We start from the raw sequence: 27757 nt of genomic DNA, 5'->3' as shown, positions 1-27757 counted from the left end.
GGTCGACCCCTCAAAGTGGAAGTAAATCTCGAGATAATTCTGAGAAAGTTGAAACTAATGTACTTACTGTAACTTAATACTGACATTTATGTTACAAATGAACATTTAAAGTTACATTTTCGCACTACTGGTGACAAATATTGGTGTTTTATTGACACTTAAAAATGTTATGAGCACATTAAAAGAATAAGATAATAGAAAAAAGTTAGAGTTGCTTGCTTCAGTTGCTATTTACGACGTTCAAGCTTATGCGATATTAGGCAGCGTTTCTACCAGAGATGTGCGAACATTATGTTAAGAGGAATGTTTTTGTCATGAACCAATAGAAATACTTCATTTACCTATCCTCGCTCAGCATCTTTAGTGGAAACAGCTCGTCAGAGCGAGGAGGTAAATGAAACGTTTCTATTGGTTCATGAATGAGAAACAATTCCTCTAACCGATCCTCGCACGTCTCTGGTGGAAACACAGCGAACATCAGTAGCTAGATCATGCGTGTCATTTTGTAATAAATTTAGCGAATTTAGCTAACTACCCATTACATTAGGTGTATTACCACCTAGTAATAGTACCTAGTGTAAAGATAGTTCGAGACGTTGTGACGACATGTGGTAGTTTTTTTTCCAGAAAAGGAAGTCACAGGCAAGAGCTAGTAGTCATTAATAGTAACTTAAGAGAATTGACATTAAGGGGCTGTTTCACCATCCATTGATTAGTGTTAACTGACGGTTAAATGTGATGCCGTCTCTATTTGTTTTGCTCGAATAGACGGAGACGGCATCACATTTAACCGTCAGTTTAACACTAATCAATTGGTGTAACAGCCCCTAAATGTTAACGGACAGTTGTATTGGCATAAAATAATTCAAGATAGGTACATTAATGTTAATTAATTTAAACCTTAACTAGGGTCTCATGTACCTACCACTTTGTAAAATTACCATCCTAGTCCATACTAATATTATAATGCGAATGTGTGTTTGTATGTTTGTGTGTTTGTCCGTCTTTCACGCCGTAACGGAGCGACGGATCGACGTGATTTTTGGCATAGAGATAGTTTATGGGCCCGAGAGTGACATAGGCTACTTTTTATCCCGGAAAAATGCACAGTTCCCGAGGGAACAGCGCGCGATAACCGAATACCACGCGGGCGGAGCCGCGGGCAAAAGCTAGTAGTATTATAAACGCGAAAGTCTGTAAGTATGTTTGTTATTTTTCACGTAAACCGCTGAACCGATTTGGATGAAATTCTGTAGGTATACAGATAGTTTGAGTCCCGGGGAAGGACATAGGATATTTTTTATTTCGCAAAATTCGGAAATTGTGAGTCGCGGGCAATAGCTAGTCTACTTATAAACAAACATGAAATCGAATGATTAAATAAATATGAATATGAATAGTCATCTGAGTTTAGCTGCCTACTTTAGCTACTCGAAACTTTGCTTAATTATACAAACTCTAATTCACACTCGGCCCGCGTGGGGACTACACTCTCATGCTCTATTTTCACAAGCTTGGGATAACTTCTAGACTGAATTTAGCTAAGATACGGGTACACGCAAAAAAATCGTTATTCGTCTTGAAAATCCCGAATCATCGAATAAAGTCTTCAGTTTTGTCCATAACTGCTTCGTAGTCTGAGTGCCCTTTATGTGCACAAACAATGCTGCGTAAACTCACAATAACTATTTTTTTAAAACAAAAGATTGCATTCGCCCATAACCTATTAAAAGTCGTTGGTTGGCGGTTAGGCATAGACTAATTTATTTTTCTTAATACAAAGACAATAGACATATCTTAGACATACACATAGTTCACCTAGTAGGATCATAGATGGCGCTACGTTGATTAAATTAACATGTATTTTGATAACTTTCCAACACTTACCTTATAACAAAACCTTACCCTTAAAAAGTATACCTCGTTCAGTTTCTTGCCGGATTCTTCTCAACAGAGGTTTTTCCGAACCGGTGGCAGATTTTTTTTGACATTCATAAGTGCTTGTTATAGCCTTAATTGAATAAAGATATTTTAACTTCGACTTTAACAGTTTCCAGTCGAGAATCGTTATTGCGATTGCTTCAAAAAGGATACACCGCGGGTCAGTTTAAAAACTTGAACTTTATTTTGTCATAATATTTCCCCATAGGGAGATGTGAAAGTCAAGAGGAGAGGCCTTTGCCCAGCATTGGGACACAGTTATAGGCTAAATATAATAATAATAATATTTCCCCGTAGAGATTAGCAACCAATGTAATTATACTCGTAAAACATTCGAGTTTGTGGAGTTAACACTTGTTAAGAATATCAAATAACACTTGCAATAAATATTTACGTGTGCGAAAGAGTTGCACACTATATAATTTCTAGCGTAAATAAAAATAAATATCACGGGACAATTCACACCAATTGACCTAGTCCCAAAGTAAGCTTAGCAAAGCTTGTGTTATGGGTACTAAGCAACGGATAAATATAATTATATAGATAGATACATACTTAAATACATAGTAAACACCCAAGACCCGAGAACAAACATTCGTATTTTTTATACAAATATCTGCCCCGACACGGGAATCGAACCCGGGACCTCAAGCTTCGTAGTCAGGTTCTCTAACCACTAGGTCATCTGGTCGTAAGTGACGGAGATGTCAATAGCACAATGCTAACACGCTATGCCACGTGAAGTCCCACCTTAACAAAGGACCACGGCTTTAACCAAGACATAACAATACATATATGAATGTCCTGCTCTATATTTTTAATTATTATAGGATGGGTCCACATTTATGTCTTCTGGTTAAAACGACTAGAAAATTATCGTTTAACCCTTTCGAAGTGATGGTTCAGACTGGAAATTAATATTATATAATAATAAGACAACAATAGACGCGATCAGACAAGACAACATGCATTTGACGACACATGTTTTTTAGTAACTCGTAAATTAAAGTTTCTTGCCGGATTCTTCTCAGCAGAGGTTTTTCCGAACCGGTGGTAGATTTTTTTTTGACATTCATAAGTGCTTGTTGTAGCCTAAATTGAATAAAGATATTTTGACTTTGACTTTGACTTTGAAAGCGTTCATAGTTAGGATACGCATGCTGGATTTCTCTAGATTTCTCTTCTTTAAAGAGTAAACGATAAAAATGCACCCAACCTTAGTAAGTATATCATCGAGTACCGAAGGGAGTTTTTTCATTGAACAAAAAACTCGATCATCATTAACCCTGGTATCTCGGGAACATAGCGATGGAAATCTATTAGACGTTATCTATTGGTAAGGTAAAGGAATGCTGTAATCTCGTCCCGCTGACTAGCCTGCGTTGATGGATGGACGGAAGCTTTTGCGTTACGCGTAAATCCGATTCGGTATAGAAAAAGGTTTTTTAGAGCTGTTAACATCAGTTATGCGAACACTTAAATTATTGAAGATAAATAAAACAACATCTGCTTGTAAAGCACTTTTTATGTGGTCAAACCATTGCCACATCAAAATATTATTACTTAGAGCTATACCTTTAGTTCCTCGGCGAATTTCCCTATTCCGGATTGTATCGCGCTAAGAAACTCTTGAGTATACCTAGCTCTAGCTAAGCTAAGCTGAGCACTGATTTCTAAACAGCTGCACAGGTTTGGATGATATTTTGCCCCCAGATAGATCCATATTAATACCCAGAGACGGGAATAGGCTAATTTAAATCATAATATTTTCTTAGTTTCCGTAGCATATAATTATATTCTGTTGAAATTTTACTTAAGAGTCAATATTTGCCTGGTTTTTCAAATAATTGTTACTTAGTTATAATGGACAGTAACTAAAACCCACAGAAAACCAGCGTTGCTGCACATAATGTGCGGCAACACATGCTGAGTGGAGACCCTTTTTGGTATCCTGCCGTGTCACCAAGTAACATAGTTTTAGTGCTAGTTCTAGTCTTAGTTTTAGGTGGTACTTATGGAGCCAAAATAAACCTTTCTTTCTAAATTAGAGTAGGTACCTACCCAGACGGCCAAGCTTTGCTCTGAGTCATTTCTCGTTAAAACTCAAAAACACCGAGTCCTCTACCGTGTATGACTAAGCTAAGTCGATTGTTCGTCTTAAAACTTTATCGAAATCGTTGAGCCATTCCCTGGGTTTCCAAAAATAAATAATTGCGCATAAATAGCTAGTTTTAATTTATATTATTTCATATTGATTTATTCAAAAACTTCCTTGCTAAAAAATTTTGAGGTAAGAGTGCGTAAAAAGTGATTTGATAAACTTCCAATCGGAACTAACTAATGGGGCTAAGACTCTCTGAAACGATTAGCCCTCCATCGTAATATCTGTAATGGAATAGCAAGTGATGCGGCAGATTGTCGAATGCGATATTTCTTCGTCTACCCTTTACTTCCCTAGCTTACAAAAACACTTGCGGGGATTCTAAATCGAATTATCTAGACATGATAAAGATTGTTTACCAACACAGTTTATGTGTTTGCCAACAGACGTCTGAGTGTTATGTTTACACTTCAACTTTATAGCGCTTTCGAAGAATTACACTTTGATAGAAACCAACATCTTCAGTTTATCTGATGATTATACTTTTAATTTTTCGGCTAATGATGAATGAATGATTCTCTAAGGAACTCAATTCAGAAACTAGAGCAGAAGAGAGAGAATAAATTTTAATTTAACTAGTTTAGGTAAATAATTATTGGCACTATCTTAGAGATGAATTTACAAATAGGCGTAGGTAGGACTTTACGTCTGCCAGCACTCAAAGTAGGTACAATTTGATCTAAGTGTCTTGTTAGTTATTGTCACATTGTTTGTATCTCTCTCTTTGTACAAGTCTGAAAGTCATTTAAAGACGGATATAGCAAAGCTATAAAGGTTCAGTTTATATCATTTTAGGTACCTACTTACTGATGGCGTGAACATTTACAATGATTTTCAAAGTAAGGAAAGTTTCATCAACCTTTCAAACATTTGCGATTCGCTCGTTATTGACAATGAGCTGCGGGGTTGTTATCGCTGTCGTTTGCGAAGAAAATTATCTGAAAGTCTTAAACGATTTAAACGCTGGAACAGATTTGGATACAAATTTGCCTTACCTTAGTCCTTTGAATTAAATTTCTTTGACAAGATATGCCTGTTTTCGTCGCTTGAAGTATGGTGTTGTTTCTTCCCAATTTTGTTCCGTAAAATAAAATAAAAACGTGTTTCATGTTTCAGATAAGCTGTTAAAGATTAAATATTGCCCTTGAGATATTTGCGAATACAAAATTTGGTTGATGCGAAGAAACAATGTTCAACTTCAAAACAGTTTCAAGATATAATTTATTATTAAGTCTCAAGCAAAATGAGTCATGATGGTAATTCTTCAGAAATGAATGCTAGGAAAATATGGTTGCTATGTTATGAACGGTGAATTCCATTCGCAATTAAATGTGCCTCGGCTGCTAGCATAACTATTATTTGCATTCAGTCTGCCTTTTGCTTTTAACTACTTATCTATTTGTAGTTATTACTATACTTAGTCAACCACCAAGACTTCATTTTTTTTAACTTCTCATGCTCTTAAAATTTTACTTTAGTCTCTGGGGACTAAAGCTCTTTATTAATCTCTAGGGATTAAAGTGTTTTTAAATTACTCTAGAAACCCCTTAACAGCCAGTCACGGTGTTTGTGAATGGAGGATTATCGCCATTTTCATTGATTGTGTATAGACAATTTTTATGGCGGGGAAATAACCTGAAAATGACAACTGTGCAAAAATAAAAAATAAACGATTTAATTTCGTGAATCATGATTCGTGATTACGAAATAGTCCAATAAGTTTTAAAATAGTTTTCAAGTTTGAATCTGTTGGGTAAAGGTGCAAGCATTTTATTAAAGCGTCACCTTACAAAAATAAAGAAAAAACCGCGGATCAAATTTTGTTGCTACTTGAATTGGAAACAGATGTCAATTACTGGTATTGAGCGTAGATTGTAATATAAAGTAATATTGTAATTTTATATAGAACGGCTTTTTTCCTCGCATTCTAAGTGAAAATTAAAGTGTTTGACGTGAGGCTTAAATGACTTGCTTTAGTCCCTTGTTGAACAATCTATTATTAAATCTTTGATTCCGTTGAGCAAACACATTGCTAATAAAAATAAATCATTTGAGTAATAAAAGTTGTATCTACAGTCAGGTGTAAAAATATGAACTTAATCAAAGTTTCAAAAATAAGTAGGTAGGTACCACAGACTCTTATTCCGACGCAATAAGTCCGTAATAACATATTTTTGAGAGGTTCAAATAGATACTTATTTTTGCACTTAACTGTACATACATTCCACGATCAAGATGGACACGACGACCGGATGGCCAAGTGGTTAGAGAACCTGACTATGAAGCTTGAGGTCCCGGGTTCGAATCCCGGCCCGGGCAGGTATTTTGTATGGATAATACAAATGTTTGTTCTCGGGTCTTGGATGTTTAATATGTATTTAAGTATGTATTTATCTATATAAGTATGTTTATCCGTTGCCTAGTGCCTATAGTACAAGCTTTGCTTAGTTTGGGACTAGGTCAATTGGTGTCGTGTCCCATGATGTTTTTTTATTTATTTATACATTTGCATTGTTTGCACTGGGCCTGCGTGGGAACTATGGCCCAAGCCCTCTTGTTCTGAGAGGAGGCCTGTGCCCAGCAGTGGGACGTATATAGGCTGGGATGATGATGATACATTTGTAATCAACTTGGAATGTAGTAGTCATGACTTAGGTAGGATTGTAGGATGCGAAAGATGGCACCACATCCCACTAATGGCGTATGCAATGAATTTAGACTTTCGTATGGATTTCAGGTTCCCTAGTGGTCTAGTTAGTAGTACAAGTACACCTTGGGCACGAATACCCGCAGAAGGTGCGGGTTCGAATCCCAACCAGAGCTCCCGAAAATCTTTAATTCGTTACAAATAAACTTAAATGTCTCCCCCTGTCTGTGTAGACCCATCGTCAGTAAAAAACCGGCCAAGAGCGTGTCGGATATACCCAAAATAGGGTTCCGTAGCGATTACGAAAAATTAAGTAATATTTTTCTAAGGATTTCGTATTTTGTACGGCAAGTTTAGGTATTCTTTATACCTTAGGCTGCTATTTACTCTTAAACTACTAATAATTCTCAAGAAAACTTAACCGTTATAGTTTTCCTTGTAAGTTTGATATACTTACTACAATTCTGAATTTTTTCAAATTTTTTCAACCACCGGTTTACATTTTAGAGGGAGGGGAGGGGGGGGACGCTCGATTTTAATGAAAATTTGCACTTTAAAGTTGAATATTTTGCAAACAAATCACTGAATGGAAAAATCATTTGAGCAACCCCCCTAATGATTTTAAAAGACCTATAAAAGAACGATACCCCACAGTACAAGGTTTGATGAGAAAAAAAAATTGAACGTCTATGGGAGGCACACAAAAAAAAATTTTTTTTCAAATTCTTATTGTACCATTTTGTCGGCATAGTTACATACATATTCGTGCAAAATTACATCTTTCTAGCATTGATAGTCCCTGAGCAAAGCCGCGGACGGACAGACAGACATACAGACAGACAGACGGACATACAGAAAGACAGACAGACAGACAGACATGGCAAAAGTATAAGGGTGCCGTTTTTGCCATTTTGGCTCCGGAACCCTAAAAACTTATATATTATTACAACGCCTTTACGTCTAGTTTCGCTACTTGAAACATTTGGACTGGAATTCGGGGGTTTTACTAAATTTCTGAGGGAATCCCAAAAAGTTACGCAGTAGTCTGCGATTTACGTTATATGAAAAATGACCGAATAAAATTTCATGTCTAGATTTAGCTGTTGAAATTTTGGCATTTTACTTGCATGCACATAACTGCTAGCATGCACGTTTTCTGGCTATTTTTTACGAATTCTATCGCCCTGAGCGCTGTGCGAATGACGAGGAAACGGCGCAAAAATGCTAGCGCCGCTTTTTAAAATAATCGCCTGGATGGAGATGTTATGGTCCAACTAATACTTAGTAGTCACAAACTATCGAATGAGGTAGGTGCTACTTATTCAATTTTTTATCTTTATGATGAAATCAATGGTTATAGTCGATTAAGAACTTTCTTTACAATTGTAAACTTCCGTGCCAGCCAGTTGTATGGTTTCAAAGATTATATACTATTATTATTACTAAATGTGACAAATAGACATATTGTTTTTGACTACAATTATGTATTAAAATTCACAACGAATATAATTACTTACATACTGCGTTATATCTTTATTTTTCATTCCAATAAAGTGACCTCAAAGTAATCTGTTCGAATACAGACTGGCCATATTATATACTGAGAGTACCAAAATATTGCGGGGCTTGATTGGTCCATTATATTATACGCTTCTGTAATCCGGCAATCTTGTACTCTGATGATTTTATCGTACTGTGCAAGGCCGGTTTATTTCCGTGTGCCGTGAAACAATTGGGTCGTTTCGGGAGATTTTCAATCAAACAATTACCAAATTAGCATTTTGTAGGCAGTTAATGCTTCAATAAGCTTTATTGATTTCATTGATAAAGACACATTGCAATCTAAGTGAAATGGGGTCAAGGCAGAAACATGGTCTTTGCAATTTTTTTTCGGGTTTAGCAAACGTATAATTCTGTGTAAATTTGTACTTCATAATTTTCGTTTCTGCGTGGCTACCTGGCGAATTGTCATTTAATTCTTCCCAAAAACTTTCTGTTTTTATAGAAATATAAATAATATTTCTTCACTTGAACAGCGGTTACAGAGATGTTCGGTTGGTACACATAAAAAATGAGTAGTATATTCAGCACTCGCCGGCATCACCAGCATGTGAATATAAAGGTTGAAATTTAATTTCATGAAATAATGAACGATAGTTAAAATAAGGCTAAGCAACTTATAACATTAAATAATTCTAAAATGTCGTGCTTTCTGCTGCGTTTGTTCTAAGGACTTTCGTTCCGAAGAAATCGAAATTTTTTCGTCCACCTCCTGGCGTCCGATTGATCTTCATCTAAATTCATTTCATATTCTAAATACCTATTAAATGTTGAACATGAAACTACCGTGAGACTCACTCATATTAAATATATTGACCCGGATAACTCACGTCTTAAATCGAGTTTAGCTCGACATGTTGCGATCTAATGCGAGAGAGAAATTTTTCATTCCGCGGAAAGTCCGTGAAGCCATCGAGATTAGTCGTCGTCCAAATTTCAACCGGGATAGTGGTTGGACGGTACCTCCGAGTTGGAAAACGGTGTTAAATACTCGTGCTGCGTCATCGGTGTGTGTGACCGTACCTTTACAGAGCGATGTTGTTAGTGTTGTGTGCTACCCTACATTTGACAGTTGTAATGAAAATGATGATGAAAACGCGGGTAGTTGTGTGCCGGTGTCAGTTTCGTCGGGTAGTCGCGCGAGCAGAGCGGCGGCGCGCAGTGCGCGTGTTGCAGCAGCCGCTGAGTCGCGTTGCTCCTCAGACGAAGGGCTACGGATTAGCCCAAAACATGTCGAGCTAAACTCGATTTAAGACGTGAGTTATCCGGGTCAATATATTTAATACCTATTAAATGTATCATCATCAGTTGGATGGAAGATGTCCAGGCCTCCTTCTAAGACCGCCACAATAAACGAAAAATTGTTACTTGAATCCACCGGTTGAAAGTAAAGTCAACTGAATCACGTACCAGAGTGGAACCTTTGTGCTACTAATGTCATATTGACATCCCAATATCCACCTGCTAAAGAAATCATAGCGAAATTGATTATGAAAAGATTCCATCCTGGTACGTGATTCAGTTTTCTAAGCTTTTGTATTTTTTAAACGAGTATAATAATACTTTGAAGTGAATGCTATGAGCTCTCAAGAGGCTCTGCGAGCCCCACAGGAGTTACGGTGCAATTTCTGAAAAATGCCGTTAGTAAAACCATACATACCTATAATTGCTCTGTGTACCTGTTTCCTGTATAGCTTATTATTTATGGTATACAATAAAGAGTCATTGTATTGTATTGTTTAGTTATAACTATGATTTCGTAACGTTTCAACAGTAGGTGGTTAGTTCTACGAGCGTTCCAACTACTATCAGTGCACCAGGGCCCCGGACCTCAGGGGGTCCTCTAACCTAAGCTTAGAAAAGAGAGAAGCATAAAAGAAAAAGAGAAAAAAATCTTGTGAGCAAGCTCTAGCTATTTATATGTGTTTGAAAAAAGTCAAAAGTCAAAAGTCAAAATATCTTTATTCAATGTAGGCTATCAAGCACTTATGAATGACAAAAAAAAATTACCACCGGTTCGGAAAAACCTCTGTTGAGAAGAATCCAGCAAGAAACTTAACGAGGTATATTTTCTTAAACAGATTTACAATATTATTAAATGATATCTATACATTGTATACCTCGTTAAGTTTCTTGCTGGATTCTTCTCATCAGAGGTTTTTCCGAACCATCACAAGTATTTAACACATCTTTATTTTTTTTTTTGATTCGCGCTGTCATCGTTCATCCACCATTACCTCTCATATTTCGTTTTCTAGAATTTTTTTACCGTACAACGGCAAAAACTACTAGACACTGGCAAAATTGTCCTCCGATGGACAGAGCCATATTTTTTTAAAGAAACAACAACAACAACAACAATCTTTATTTTTAACACAGTAGGTTCGCTATTTGAAGGGGTCGCTAATGCGGATCGGAATTATTTCCAAATATCCCTGTCCATGATATATGTAATCATTAACTTTATAACACGCTTTAGATACGAGTTTTAATGTCTTCTTGATAATAGATCTGAATTTTGTATCCGTTTCATTTGTTAATGTGTTTAAAAAAGGCCAATAAAAGTTCAAGCTATGCTATTTTACGTGGAAAGAGGGGTGATGGCCCGATTCTTTTTCTGTGCACCGGGGCCCTTGTCCACCTAGCCACGCCACTGGTTTCCTGTCGCTTATACTGAAGAAATGAGTCAGGTAGAATGGAAGGACTTATAAAACAATATGGTGCGCATGCGGTTTAATGAGGGCTATCGTTTTTGTCTTACTAGATGGCGCCACTGTTGCGTGAGGTTTTTAAGTGTGGCTTTCAAAGTCTGTTATTACGGGCGCGAAAAAAAAGTTTAGATTAAAATCATATTTAATACATCTTAAAACCGTACCATAAAAATATGGAGCAACCACAGTCTTGCGTAGTCCCGTTTGACATTTCGGAGACCTCACGCTACACTAGCGCCTCTAGCGGCGAATTCATACGCGATAGCCCTCATTACAACTCATCAAAATTTCTTGCTTACGGTCACCCCTTTCTTCAATATTATGCGACAGGAAACTGACAGCGGTTGAAACTCTCATAGAACCAGGTATATAATAAGTACATACAGTAGTTAGTATAGGACACAGCTAAGCTATTTGCACTTGTCTCATTTCCCCTGGGTCAACGACTTCTTAAGTTTTCCTGACGCTTGTTACGGGTTTATTTTTAGATTCTACTGTAGCTATTTTTATTAGAAGTGATTTAGGACACATCTAATGAAAAGTATTGCTAGAAGTTTAAATTTAGTTCTGATACTTAGTTATCTTAGTCAAGATGCGATGCTCGGAAGTTTTCTTATTATAGAAATATTATCTACCTACCTAAGTTTTATTCTGTGCCATGCTCGATGTTAGAATAAGATAGACCTATCTCTTCCTGTGATGGTTGTAAAATTCGACCAAGATACCTAATATCATCAGAATGGGTTCTATTGCCAACTACGAACTGCTGACTCAGCAGCGTGGATGGCAAGAGGAAAGAATCAAAGTATGTTCCCAAGAAAGTCGTCATGATGGCTCACTACTGATCCTCATTCAATAACTGCCATCACTCGAGATTTAAGTCGTTCAAGAACAACTTAAAAGCGGTTTTTAGTATTTTAATTGTTCCTTATCCAAGTCAATCCTTAATTGAAGTCGAATTTATAATTTACTGTTAAACAACAAGGTTAGGTTTTATGAAATGGCTAGCTTTTTCCCGTGGCTTTATCCGCGTCGAATTCAGTTATTGCGCGCTGTTTCTTCGGGAACTTTGCATTTTTCCGGAATAAAAAGTATCATGCTTATGTCACCTCTCTGGCCCATAAGCCACCTCTATGCCAATAATCACGTCAATCCGTCGCTCCATTTCGACGCGAAAGATGGACAAACATACAAACACACACACTTTCACATATATATATTATACGGATGCGCACGTTTTTTACAACCTCGCCATTGTCTTGGAAAACCTGTCAAGTGTAAGCTGGGCTCGCGCAAAGGGGGTTTCGTATAAATTAAAAACTCAGCGAAATATTAAGTTTCTTTTTATAATTATGAAAATACAATTTATTTTGTTTATTCAGGTTTTCGGACTTTTTCTCTTAGGTACCTACCTACTTATGTATCTCGCACACTAAAAAAGCTTGCCCACGGATTGGTTCGAAACATGTCGGACATATCTCTGCTATAATTAGGTACCCTATAGGTTTCGATTCCCGCGATTTCTGTATGAAAATGCTCTTTTAGAAGTTTGATTTTCTACAGCCAGTAACATCTTCGTTATTGTTTACGCACTACAGAGAAATGAACACCTCGCTTGTTGTGGTTAGACCTCAGAAACTACGTTACATGTGTTACTTTGATCATATTCTACCTTTGCATGGTCGGATCCTAAAAGCATTTAAACCACAATTGTATAACATTATGTCACTGCTGATATTATGTAAGTAAAGAATCGACCACACTGGTAACTAAATATGGAGTTATAAGTGTTATAATAATTATAAATATATAATATAACGATAATAAAGCAATATTACATATAATAACAAATTATTAATTAGTAACGCATACTGTCAAAACACAGGAGCTCAAAAAACGCTGAAGCACGGTCAAGCAGTGTTGTAATGTAAACATAACACATTAGTATCCTATTACGTTATTATTACAAGCTTTTATTTAGCTAGCCCAGTTTGTTGTTGTTGTTTGTTGTCCTTGTTTGCTTCAAATCAGGCAAATTAATTTTGATCCACTTCTAGTGATCGTATTGGTTTGAAATTTGGTAAATGTTGGTTGGATGACAATGCAAGTACAGTAAAATAAAGTACTTACAACTAGCAAAAAAGGTAGTATTCAAAATGTTCTTTGCTTTAACAAAAACTTATTATACGCACACAGGAATTCTAAAACATGACGCAGCCGCCAAGACACTGATTAACCAATCCGTTAAGTTTTTACGCAAACTGCGCATGTATGAGTTAAAAAAACGGTGACGCACCTTAAACGCAGCGACGTTAAAAAATACGTATACCTAAGTGACGTCACTGTTGCATCTACGTTGAATCAGCGAATTTTGAGTCCCGAGTTCGGTCAATCACTTAACTGGCTTTAATGTGATTTGCCTGTTTAATTAAGCCAGGTATTTAATAAACGATAATTTTCTATAACTCAATAAATTGTTGTGTCAAGGGCAATTCAAATCATCGAAATGAGTCATAACTTTTTGGCTTAAAATACGGTGGTTTAGGCTTCGAATAATAATTGGTTTAGGGGACAAACCCAAACCGCTATTGTACACACATTGAGGGACAACCGCGGTTCAATTAGGCAACTACATACCGGGTGTGGCCTGTAATACGAGCAATTCATATATATATACTATATACAATCAATATAATAATAATATAATAGTAATAGTATAATAGTATATAATATAATATTCAACTTATATATATTTGCATGTACACTTATGTTCATAATATGGCAAATAAATTATTATTATTATTAAAAAATTAAAACATAGATCGTCCTCGTCAAACTGAACAACATTAGTTCAGCGACTTTTAAAAATGATGGAGTCTGAATTTTTCCTTTTTTTTTCTTTCTTTACAATAACAAATACAAATTAAATACTGCTATCAATGTACGCCATCCTGAACACAACTGACGTCGCCTGTCACGCTACAAGCATCAACCATTTTTCTTTACATTGCTTCTTCGAATAACCTTAAGAGTAATAAAAAAAAATTAAGTCGCTGAACTACTGTTGTTCAGTTTGACGAGTATGATCTATGTTTTAATTATTTGCTCATATTAGGAGCCACACCCGGTATAAATACTCAATATTTAAACCATATTTGAATATAATACCTCTTGCCTTGCACTCACTTGCTTCGAATTTTGAGTTGAACTCTATTCCTAATAACAAAATAAGAGCGTTGACAGGTCACTCTAGTTGCCAAAAGTAAGTGAGTGGATATGGATAAGTCCACCTGAGTTAAATATTTATGATTTTAATACGTAATAATAGTAAACACTTATCAGCCTGCGAATTTTAAGGGATAAAGAAAAAGTTTTTAACGTACTTGTCAATGAATTTTATTTATGTCCTTTGCTTTCTTTTATTTTTCTACACGATGCCTTTCCTCACGCTGCATCTAAAATTGAATGAACATCAGCCATGTATTCACACAGCCATCAATGTCGAGCGTGGAGGGAGGCGGAGGCTGAAGTTAGATTAACTTCCAGCACGTCATGCACGGACTAGGTTAGTGTCGGACTGCATTAGGCATATACTACCCATATGTAGGACTACACGGATTACGTGCCAACTTCATCTACCCATGTAAAAATAAAAATACGTACTGATTGACTGACTGATTCATCAATGCCCAGCCCAAAAACGAGCCTGTCAGTCTATCAAAGGGCCGGCAACGCACCTGTGATACCCCTCGTGTAGGCAGGTGTCCATAGACGGTGGTGATTGCTTCCTAACAGATGACCCGCATCGTCGTTTTCCCCCTCTTATAAAAACTCTTGTCTCTAGAAAGATAAATTTGTGTATAGATTTTTTTTATGATGTGGACAGAAAATAAATATTCGAGAAAATCTCATGGGATATAGAGAGCTAAAGTAAGGTTATCTCCGTAGCTTTGCTTCCGCTGCAGATTAATAATATTCTATTTTTCTTCTGGATAGTGTGTTCGTGGTCATAAGGAATCGCCCATCACTGCGGTCCCTGTTCTCGCGATCATTCCTCACGGCTCTCCACGAGTATGTGCCGATTGGCGAGCGCATTTTACTACAGGAAATAGGACATTAACAATCAAGCGCAGGGAATCTAACTACGCGACATCTTTAGCTCCATATGAATCCGCGAACATTCTCACTGAATAATCAATTTCAAGGAATATTCATAGAAAACAATCGAAAAAAAATGCACCGCATACTCTTTGTTTGATGCTATCAATATTTTAAACAGGTGTGCGGGCAAATAATACAGTATTCCTGGACCGTTGGCAGCCGTTAGACGCCATTACCCATCTCGTTCGAAATTCAAAACGAGTTGGCTCCGATCTCACATTGCCATCCTCTTTCCTGAACATGAATGCAATAACCTATCAAGCCGAGATAAAAAATGCCTTAGGGCTAGGAAATATTTTTCGCATTTTTTTAACGGAAGGTGGAACAGCTTTGTTCAGTAGACCGTGTCGCCTGCTAATGATAAAGTACACTTCACGGACTTTATTGGGACTATAAATAAAGTTCGTACTAGACCACGATTTACTCAGACCTCACATCGTCTACAAAAAACCGTTTAACTTGGAAAATAAAGTCAACAAAATATTTAATTCTTTCTATATAGCCTTTGCTTGGTTAAGCATGAATTGAGGAAGCTTTTCAAATGTAGGTTATAAATAAGCAATCACTTGAATACAATTTGGCGTATTGTATTATTTATGTGACATTTTGAAGCGTCTTTGTTTGGAGCAAGACTGAATTGAATAGAATAGTTTTAAAATAAAATTGAATAATTAAATAACGTATCGCCAAAAACAGATCGATCAGCGAGTAACACGGAACAATAAGGTCGTCCAAGTTCGCTGGCGAGCCATCAATCATTGGAATGTAGCCAATCATTGTTTTAAACTCCCCATTCAAGTATTATCTCTAACTTTCGATATCAAACAACAAAGTATTCCTTGAGACATGCTCTAAATTATTTTTAATCATCTTATCTTTAGATAAAGCCGATACCTATGCTAATGAGGGTCTGAATTAACATCTTGCTTCAAGTTCAAGGACGAGCTCTGGTCGAATAAATTAAGGAGTCGTTAACTTTAATGTGTCTTACTTAATTTATAGTCACCGGTAAAACAAAATACATTGGAGCTTAGGCTTTAAATTATTTAAATAAGTCTGAGTGACACTTGACTGCTTCATGAATATATAAATTATAAAATACTGCTAAAATGTTGAGAAGTGGCAGCTATTTACTACATATAGAGATTTCGTCTGGTTGAAATTTCATACTGCATCAAGTCAAAGAGGTCAATAATTAAAGAAATGTCTACATTAAGACTGGCCAGTAAATTTTTAGGTGGGAATACTTTTTTAAGTTTTAGACGGGGCCGGGCCTCTACTTTTAGAGTTAAATACCTAACTAACTACTAATAATAACCTAACTACTAACACTATATACAAAGTAGAAATGACAGCCGTATACCTATGCTAATACAAACGCCTCGGCGGGCCATTTGGTGTCCCGCGGGACTCAATCAATCAATCAATCAAATACTTTATCTATATAAATAAAAATTAATCTTAATATGTGTTGCTAAGCGCATAACACAGGAACGGCTGAACCGATTTCACTCATTCTTTTTTTGTTCTGTTTGTTACCGTCAGGAGAAGGTTTTTATGGAAGAAAAATTACAACGGGGGCGAAGCCACGGGCAACAGCTAGTTTTACATAAAAACATGGTGGACGTTATTATCTACTATAGACCAACAAACAATTATTTTTATTCGTCACTAAAATCTATTTTTAACCCTAACGTCATCTTCGGTCGTTCGCAGCCATTGTATGAGAGACAATTTTTCACCGGCGATAACATTATCGTTAGTGTAATGAGACGCGTGTCAGGGTTCACTTTGGGATTCTAAGCTATCGCTGTAAGGTATCGCTAGAGGAATATCATAAGTTATTGACGGTTTGATCCACTTTTCGGATTCGACTAGTCATACCTCATAGTGAAATGGCGCAGGGTAAAAAAATTAGTACTCGTTAAGTTGGATACCACGAGCTTAACGGTGATGGTGAAAACCTGCACAAGCCTGTGAAGCAATTCAACGGTGTTTTGTGAAGTTTCCGATCCATACTCGACCCGCGTGGAACTACGACTCCAGGCTGAGAGGAGGCATGTGCGCCTGCGCAGCAGTGGGACGTATACGAGTTGGGATGATAATGATGAAAAAAGCACCACACGAATTAAAAGCAGAGTATAGGCAGAGTCATTCACGATTCTTATTACAATGTCATTAATATATTAGGTATAGACATGGTTTTGAGTTTCGTCTTTTAATTAATTCTCAGGGTTATTTAGTTCAAGGGTATATGTGTCGTGGACATAAATGATCACTCTCAATGACCCCAATAGTCTGTATCACATAAAACATAACTTTATTTTTTATGATCTGTTTGGTTTCCGGTTAAGGCAAAACGAATTTTCAAAAATCTATAAACACCTTATTTATTATTTTCAAAAATAAAAGAATGCCTTCTTTGCTTAAAATTTGCTATTTCCAATATTCAACGTACCTACACGTAGTTGCAGTCCATAATGGTGTTAATTTTTTGCACCCCTTGTAGATAAAATGAAATAAAGATATTTTGACTTTTTATTTTTGTTAATTATGTAAGATAATTTGCGAATAATATTTAACTAAGATTTAATCAGAAATACTTTGTTATTGAAGTTATTTTTTTTCTTTATCACTTTCAATAAGCTACCAAAAACTGTAACAGAGAAGGAAGTATTAACTAGTTTTATAAAAGCATTGAAAGATTTTTTAACCAACAAGGCATAGGTATTAATCTGTTAATGAATATCTACTAGATAATACAGACTAGATATTGTTTTCAAAATGTTACACTGATTATTATTAGTATTAAATGTAAAATTATTCATAACTAAAAATTTGTATGCTGAAAGGCAAGACATAGAGGACAGGATATACCTAAGATTATTGAACATACAGAACAGGGTGGAAAAATTCAATAGGTCCTGGACGGCAACTACCTTAAATCCTTTAGCTAGAAACAGTACAATTATACAAAAAGGAAACATTCCTTTATTTTTAAAATGAAACAAAACTGCATTCAAAGATCTTCTAAACTTCGCTTGTCTCACCCGGGAATCGAACCTACTAAAAATTAAAAAAATAAGCACTCGCTATTTTATTATTACACAAATTGATAGGATTATTGTTCAGGATAAAATTTGTCTAATAAACATTTGGCCTTACACTCATCTGTTGTACGAGATACCATGAAATAGAATATTTATTAACATTACCTAGTACGGTTCACTCGTAACAAGTAAATGATACCTACCTTATAATTTTCTTATTTCTCTAACATCCAAAGACATCATAATCATAAAGTACAAGCTTGCTAATTTTATTTATCTCTCAGTACCTTATTGAAGACTTCGATAAGAACAATTTTTAATGGTAATAATAATCTGTGTATAAATCCTTCTTACACGCGTTCAGACGAAAAGTCTAAAATTGGAACGTATTTTTTTTATACAACGCGGGGCAAGCAAATCCAAATGTTTATTAGACAAATTTTATCCAGAACAATTCTTATTGATTCGTATAATAAAATAGCGAGTTTTATTTTTTTAATTTTTAGTTGGTTCTATTCCCGGGTGAGACAAGGGAAGTTTAGAAGATCTTTGAATGCAGTTTTGTTCAATTTTAAAAATAAAGGAATGTTTCCTTTCAGTACAATTTGCTAACTGAAAGATTTAAGGTAGTTGCCCTCCATGGCCCATTGATTCTTTCCACCCTGTATATTCAATTTAATAATTGTATATAGGAACTCATTGTTTGACAAATAAAATTATCTATATCATTGATTTCGCGATCCTCTGTGACCGCATGCACACGTTGAAAAACTCTGCTTGACATTAATGGAAAGTTTAGATATCAAAATATGAAGTCAATATGATGCTATAAATGCGTGTTATGCGTCTTCAGGTAATACGAGCTGCCTTGCGAGATACCAATAAGCTTGCCACTGACACGTTATGGAAATATTTTGTACGACAATGTCTTATTAAATGGGATATGGTAATTTTGAGATAAATAGCGATCAATTTGAATTTGTGGTTATGATAGGAAAACAATAAGATTAGATATTAAATGATATTGTAACGGATAACTCACGTCTTAAAGCGAGTTTAGCTCGACATGTTTCGGGCTATTTCGTAGCCCTTCTTCTCAGGAGCACGCGACTCGGCGGCTGCCGCAACACGCACACCTGTGCGTGCTGTGTGCGTGTTGCGGCAGCCGCCGAGTCGCGTGCTCCCTTGAAGAAGGGCTACGAAATAGCCCGAAACATGTCGAGCTAAACTCGGTTTAAGACGTGAGTTATCCGTTACAATATCATTTAATATGAGTGAGTCTCACGGTAGTTTCATGTTGAATAAGATTAGATATTTTATTGATACTTGGTTTGGACTGGTATTTAACTAAGAGATGTAAACAAAACAATGTCAATTGGTGTCTTAAATATTGAAATTTCCCCATTAAACTATCTAAACGTTTACATTTCTGTATTGAAATACACTATATTTGTATTACAATGATAGTAAAATGTTTAAAATCCTTGAATATACCAAATCTGGCAGCTGAAGCTTTGGTTATTACCTATCCAAACCAAGTTTATAGTTGTCTCTAAAAAAGGTTTTCAAATTAAGATTGGTTTTTTGGAATCTTTTTGTATTTTTTATTTCAATTCCAAATTTTTACTTTTACGGTCATCCCGTTAAACCGTATTTGAAATTACAAACTGAAATATATATACAGAAAAATAAGACCATCACTGGGAATCGAACCCAGGTCCTCGGTAATCCGTACCGCGTGCTCTCCGCGTGCGTCCACTGATGGACCATCAGTGGTGTAGCGGTATAGCACGCGGTACGGATTACCGAGGACCTGGGTTCGATTCCCAGTGATGGTCTTATTTTTTTGTATCTATATTTCAGTTTGTAATTTCAAAGGTTTTCAAGTTATCCGTATTTTTTACTATATTTAATACCGGTATTTTTTTATCCCGTGAACAGATTTTTTTAGACAATAGGTATTCATCATGGTTTTGTTTAAATTTTACTATGGGGTCTATACGTTTAATAAAACTGTAACTGCTCAATGTTTGTACATTGAAAATATTTGAGAAAAATGTTACTAGAGATAATTTATTAGCACAATAGAACCCAATGATTGATTGATGAACCCAACACAATCATTCAAAGTCAAAGTCAAAATATCTTTATTCAATTTAGGCTATAACAAGCACTTATGAATTTTAGAATGATTCATTTTTAGAATGATTGTCTGTCTGTCTATGCATTTGTTCTCGCTAATCATAGAAACGGCTTAACCGACGTGGATGCGGTCTTCACAAGTGTGTCGAGATTTTCTGGGATTAACGTTTAGTGCTTACTTTATATGAAGGAACAGTGACTACAGTCATACTCTTAATGAGCATAAGAAGACATAACCCTCTTCAAAATAGATAGCGTCGCAGCCAGTACTTTGTTACACATTATAAAAGAACATGAGTCTACGTGTAAAGTTCTCTTTTACTTTTTTTTTGCAAAATAAATATCTGTGTCACATCACGTCCCTAATATTCGCACAGACGGGATAATGCCAATATCGGCAAGTTTGATTTATTTGTTGGTTAGACGCGTGTGTTTTGGTGGATATTACAAGTTTTTGGGTGGTGGACGTGTGCCTCGACTAGCCAATGCGCATGCCTATTTATCTCTATTATGCCAATTGAGATATTTCATGTAATACGAGAAGCAATACTTTATTTTGTAATTTATATGGATCTCTACCCAAAATGTGGCAACGGGAACCTATTAATGTTCATCCGTCTACATTAAAGCTGTACATATCTAATATATTGAAATTTAAATTTAAATAAATCAATAAATATCATGGGACACTTGACACCAATTGACCTAGTCCCAAACTAAGCAAAGCTGGTGGGTACTATGGATACTAGGCAACGGATAAACATACTTATATAGATAAATACATACTTAAATAGAAATTAAAGATCCAAGACCCGAGAACAAACATTCGTGTTATTCACACAAATATCTGCCCCGGCCGGGAATCGAACCCGGGACCTCAAGCTTCGTAGTCAGGTTCTCCAACCACATGGCCATTCGGTCGTCAATATTTAAAATTATTAAAATGAAATAAAGGTAAATTTTTAAGAACTCCACTCAAGAAACGTAATATTATAAGCAAAAGCAATATAAAATAGCAATTTTACAGTTTAATCTGATATTTGCGACTCCAACCCGCACAACTTACACAATAGTTATCAAACAAACATAGTTTATTGCACTGCTTGAGTAATTCAAGTTCCAATTCAAGACAAAATAAGTCCTAATAATTAGTACTACTTAGATTTGCGCATTAAAAAACCAAAGCTCTGTTGTCATGTTATCGGCTTTTAAATCGGAAACTTATACATGCATTAATTCGGTCACAAAACGCGCCATGAAAAAAATTAAAGAAGCTTAGTTATTAATTAATATTGCGCAAAGAGAAACTCTCATTCTAATTGAAACCAAACATTCGGATAATGAGATTTATTTAAGCCTATTAAATCTATTAATATAATAATCTCCCAGCCTATATACGTCCCACTGCTGGGCACAAATTTCCTCTCAGAATGTAGTAGCAAATTTTTAATAAGAGATATTTATAAACAAAGAGATATATTTGTTATCAGCACTGGCAATAACTGGAATACTCCGGGCGGCTTTCTAGATTCATCAGAATCCCAAGCGCCCCTTGTTTGAGTTAGTAGGTAAGCCTTCGCTGTTAAATTAAACCTATTCTTAAAAACCGACCAAGTGCGAGTCGGACTCGTACACCGAGGGTTTCGTACAAATTTGTACGTATTTACTAATATCCAGTGTTAGTGGAACCCCTCTCATGCAAAATAAATACAGCGTGGGGTCTTTTTATATTAGATGATTAGGTTAGGTACTGACATAAACAGACAGATACAAATTAAAATAGATTTCAGATGTAAATTTTCAATACTCAATAAAAAAAACAGACTTTTCTTATTGGCTATGCTAGAAGAACTATCTTCGTAGTAAATTTTAATTTTATAGGACAACTGGAACTAGTAGTTTTTGATTCCCTGGCAATTTCTATGGGACAATTGTTTAATGACTGTATGTTTTGATTGCGTTGATTTAAAATAATGTTTGATTTTTTTCACTTTTCCAGAGGAAGATCCGAGGCTTAACAGATGAACAGACATACAAACAGACGGACACCGAAGTGATCCAGTAAGGTTCCGTTTTTGCCAAATAAGGCATGGAACCCCAAAAAGTTCAATTTATTAACCAATATCATTGCGTGGGCTTGAGCTTCCCCTTATCTCGAGGGAGCTTCAAATTTATTTATTTTTTAAGTAAGACTAAGTATTTTATGCACAAATTTAATGAATCTTTAAGCTTATGCATTGGGTTCAGCAAAAGTTTTATCTGCTTGTGACAAATTTGCTTACGATCAAGTAAGTTCCTACGAGCATGACGAATACCAGTGGCTGTGGCTGTATTAGCAACGCGCGGGCATCCGCGATAACATTCACCATCTCTTTTTACCCTCATCCTATACCGTGTGACAGAAAGACGTGGTGAAAACAATTGTCATTCCGAGTGCGTTAGATGATAAGGCCTCTAGTTGATAATTAATGATAGGTACACTTAACGTAAAAAGTCTCTCTACAAAGGTAGACAAAGGTCCACGTAAATTTAAGACATTTTCAGCATTTTTCAAACCGTATTGAATTAGAAAAGTCATAAAAACTTTTGTAGAATCGACATAAAAAAACTTTACCGCGTAAAATTCGAGAATGGCTTGCACCCGCGTTGGATTCCGTCCTGTTTTCAGACAAATGTAGATCTGCGAAACATTCAGAGTTGACAAACAAGGTTTTATTTTGTAGCTCATTTTGTTACTAACATTCTTAAGGAGAACATTTGGATTCATATTGAACGTAAAATTCAATGTTTTGTACCTACTATTTTAGGATTACAAAGAAAAATGTGAAGAATTTCACACTAAACGACAAACAAATGAAGAAGATTAATAATTCTCTAGCTTCTGACATCAAACAGATACTGCCGTTGATTTTATTCATGGAACGCTTTTGTTTTGTCCTGTCAAAGTTTCAATGATCAATGCGACAAAGTTCTTAATGAAAGTGGGTGACGTTTGTACAAGGGCGCTTTCCTTATTTGTTTTATTATTATTGGCTTTATATTATCTCAAAATGCAAACTAAAAACCTTGATCAAAATCATCTATAAAATGTAAAGTTTTGGTAGGTGGCCACAATTAGTTACTTTTGTTTTATTATTAAGATATTTGTCGCACTTGTACGAATTATTTATGTAATGAACAATTAGGTATTTCAAACGTCCAAACACTTGTTAGAATGTTATTTACTACATTAGTATTCATACATTGAACTGTCATTCTAGTGGTGAGTAAAAGCTATGGTAAAAGTGACGTTTGATTCATTGATGACGCACTTCACTGGTGCGTAACCTTAAAATAATTGGTCAATTGTTGGAACAAAACCTACATGACATGACGTGTAAGTAGACAAACTTAAACAGCTGATGGAAATACAGTATGATATAAATACAAGATCCGGGTTGTAAGTTGTAAGCGAACTCAGCCGTGCGGATACGTCTGTCAGCGCGATAACAAAACTTTGTGCGTTCCGTTGCCGCTGTCAAGGCAGGCTCGCGGCAAATCTGATGGACGACCGGCTTGTCTACAGAACAACTAGTCATCTCACACTTTGAGACGCCATTTTCCTACATTGTAACATAATAATAACAGGCCCAACTGAAGGAATATGATACAAACTGTAAAGTAAAATATAATCCGTTTCTCAGGGCGTTCATTTTTTTTTTGTTTTTTTGTTTTTAGAAATAAGAAGGTCTGAAACACTACTGCAAAATGTGCTTTGTACTATCCACGCTATTTCCAAAGTTGATTTGACCGCAATTTCTATCTATTCACATTAAATTTTACGATCATTTGAAAATTTACTTAAATAGGTGTTCAATTTAGTAGTGTTCCGCAATATTCAGTACCATTGTTAAAACACTTCCGAGTACACAGAGTCCACAGAGTAGTGAAGCTATGTAGCTAACGAGTGTTAGCAATGTAAACTGGTAAATTCATCGTTTATGTTGATAGAACTGATTTCGCATATCGAATTTAGGTCAATGTAGGTACGAGTATTTGTAGCCTACGTGAGGTGTGACATTTGAATTCCCATTTCACATTTGAGTCACGTTCAAATCTTTACGGCCGTTATTTCGAAGCATGAATCACATAGGGAAGTGAATGTTGGACACAGAACAGAACTAATAATTTGAGAAATAAATTTTTTTGGTTAGCCTTTCTTTTTCTTTTTACTCTTAAACAATTTAACATTATACAAAACTGGAAAATAAAAGAAATGACGTTAAAGTCATCAATATCTGTTGAGTGAATTAAATTTCAAAGTCATTGTCCGTTGTTTAGGAGTGTGTAAAGGAGTACTTTACTTACCGTGAGTGTAGAGAGGAGGGACGCGGTATTTGGAGGCAGCCGTGCATGCTATTGCGCCGGTGCCGCCTCCTAATTGCAGACCGTGGGATATCACTTGCACGATAGTTCCCACTATAGTTATAGTCCATCCCCATCCTCCTTCGGGGTAGTACCGCCGGGCGAGGGTCAGGGCAGCTCTGGCGCGCAAAGCTGCCGCCGTCTCCACTCCCACCGTGGCACCTGCGCTCGCGCACCTATACACCATAACACTTTAGCGAACTCCATAGGAAGATTCATCTACTGATTCAATTTTAATTTCTTATGTACATAGTTTAATAGAGTAGATGAGTCTTCCTTTAAAGTTAACGCTTCACTAACCGTCGGAACCTTGTCACTTCACGAGCCGCTTCGTAACCAACACTTTTAGACCGGCCACGTTCAGCATACTTATTACACTTGGCCAGCTTATTCACTCGGGTGTCACAACATGTACACAGGTCATTTTGACGATATGGTCTCGGACAACGTTCGGTGCAGTCACAATCAGGAGTCCGCCAGGAGAGAAGCCGCTGCAGCAAAGTCCGGCGACGAGCCCTATTCGCGCCCAGCTCCGTCGAACGGACTTGGCCGGTATCCAAGGAAAATGACGAGCAACGTTCGGCCACTCGAGGGATGACCCGTGTCTGACGATTATCATAAGTGATTCTCCGCGCCACGTTTTTATTGTTGCACGAAAAAGCAGGAATGAAATTGTGCGTAATGGATTCCTTTTTGGCGGCTCCATGATTTGGCAGGTCGTTTGCCGGAAAACCATTTTTTATGTTTTTGATGTCCGTGTAAAGGGATTTCCAAGTGGCGATAACCTCTTCGCGCTCTGAACCTTCACAGAAATTAGGGACAGTGATTGAATCAGGGAGTTGATTCTGCGGTGTTTGTCTCGATTTGGTAGGGACCGGCGCCTCCGGAAGTCGCGTGGGCAAACTGTCACATCGGCGAAGCGTCATTGTCATTCACCTTGGGCGCTCTCATTTTTAAATTCCAACGCACGCCTTTTGTTCATTTATTACATTTGCGGCGTACCTGGAATGATAAAGCCAATAAATACACAGCGTTACGATTAATTAACCAGTTGGGATTGATAACTTTAAGGAACAGCATACCTACCGACAAGTAATCTACGTTATTGCCGCCGATTCAAAACTACCCTCAAATGTGTTATTAAAGCTGCCCTGAAGTAGAACACGCTCTAATATTTAGAGGCGCTTACTTCAGGAAACTGTTATGTAAATTATGAGATTTAGGTAAGTTTTGGCCTAAGGTAATGTTGAGCCTATAGATTACTGTGTAGAGAGGTACAACAGCGATAAAATGTTTATGTAAAATAAGCCGTAGCAATCCCTGATCTTGACCCGATTCTCATTGCCAATCCTCCAAGCTATAAAGTTAGCAACCGTGATCTCCAATATTCTTAATGCAATATTGGATAGGTACTGGTTATTCTTTAGTGCTCACTTGAGGGTACGTTTACTTCCGTATTATATTTTTGGCCGTCGAGAATCGCAGGTAGGTACATTTTTAGTTTGGAATTTCTAATGCAATATTAAACTTAGTAGGTATTAACCATTTCTGAGTATTAAATTTAGTACAACCCAAAAGCACACCAGATTAACGTAACGTAGGTAATAAGACAATTGTTACTAACATATGAACTGATTTTGTTTGAAAAAATTAGGAAAATTTAAAATTTCGCACTGATTTTTTTTTCTTTTTTAAGTGACTTCCATAAAATTTACGCGTAGGTAATGTGATGTAAGTACCTACAGTGTACCTACACACGTGATTGTGTAATTATGTGACTTTCTTGATTATATTTAGTTTTGGTCAATTCTACAGAATGATTAATCACAGATGTGCATTGAAAAAAATATACATATAACATATATATAATTACATTATCCTCCTTCTTTTTTAAGTCGCTTAAATAGTTTTACCTAAGTTAAATAAAAATGGAAAGCTTTTAATTAAACTCGAATTGTATTAACTCGCAATAGTTATTACGTATGTATGTTGTTCAGAATCACTAAGAAAATAAGAGTTAGATGCCTTAAGTTAGTCGGTGATAGCAATCTGATTACAGACGCTGATTCGTGGGCGTCTACGAAAATAGCTCTCCTTAAATCTGGCGGGAACTTTAATTGCTGATTTGCCTTTAGCTCATTGGGAAGATTTATAAAGCATCCAACCCGTTTAAGACATGTCTGGCTTGTTTATACCAAAAGCTTTATCTAAAACTTACAGGAGCTTGTAGGTACTGATAAAAAAAGCCACAAAAACTTTTGATCATAAAAAATGGCAACTCTACCGAAACAACATATTTTTAGTGACGGTTTAGAAAACTTTCAAACTGTAAAGTTCGGCAACAGTTTTCTATGGAAGAAACTCGTGGGTAACAAAACAAAGGTTTGCTTTATCGGTACCAAGTTTTCAGAACCCCTCGGTAAATTTCTGAGCATAATGAGATTTAGCCGTTAGAAATAATTCAAACTGAAAAAGCGGTTCTCAAAGGGATTCTCTAAAAAATTCGCGTCACTGGCAGACTCTCGAGGTGTGAATTACTTAAATGGAAAATTACAGTCTGGCGTTAAAAAGGGGTGAAAATAATCTGTGACAGAATTGAAACTACTATATTAAGAAGAGAGTGAAGGCGAAACACCGAAGTTTTCAGACACCATTTCATTCCGTTGGCCATTCATAGCCCGTAATTACATGCGCGGACTCCTTTGTTGCCTCATCGCTTTGCAGACAATTGAATTTCAAATCCATTCCTTTTATTATCCACAGCATGATCCCTGAACTTCTATCTGCGCCTTCCATCCATTTTTGGTAGGTACGTATTGTATTGCAGAGTCTGGGAAATATATTTTCGTTATCCAACAAACGGCTGCGGTATATGAAAACGTTGACTTGACAATAGATGGTTGTTTGTTATGATGAGTTCGTCTCTTTTCCACTGACTGATTATGAATATAAACAGAATGGCAACACATACATAGATGGT

The 27757-nt window shown here is 36.3% G+C and overlaps 1 protein-coding gene across 1 annotated transcript in view; it reads right to left on the bottom strand.

Moving 5' to 3' along the window:
• The window catches only part of LOC141436180 (monocarboxylate transporter 10-like), a 120031-nt gene extending 94252 nt beyond the window's left edge, over positions 1-25779 (bottom strand). The window contains exons 1-2 of the mRNA XM_074099062.1: positions 25078-25779; positions 24721-24953 (exon numbers count right to left, since the gene is read on the bottom strand). Of these exons, the coding sequence (XP_073955163.1) occupies positions 24721-24953; positions 25078-25709 (865 nt within the window). The 5' untranslated portion in view covers positions 25710-25779. The remainder of the gene's footprint in view (positions 1-24720; positions 24954-25077) is intronic.
• Positions 25780-27757: the final 1978 nt, after the last annotated feature.

The sequence above is a fragment of the Choristoneura fumiferana genome, chromosome 16, assembly GCF_025370935.1.
Source record: "Choristoneura fumiferana chromosome 16, NRCan_CFum_1, whole genome shotgun sequence".
NCBI classification, from domain to species: domain Eukaryota; kingdom Metazoa; phylum Arthropoda; class Insecta; order Lepidoptera; family Tortricidae; genus Choristoneura; species Choristoneura fumiferana.
This window is presented reverse-complemented; position numbering and strand designations above follow the sequence as displayed.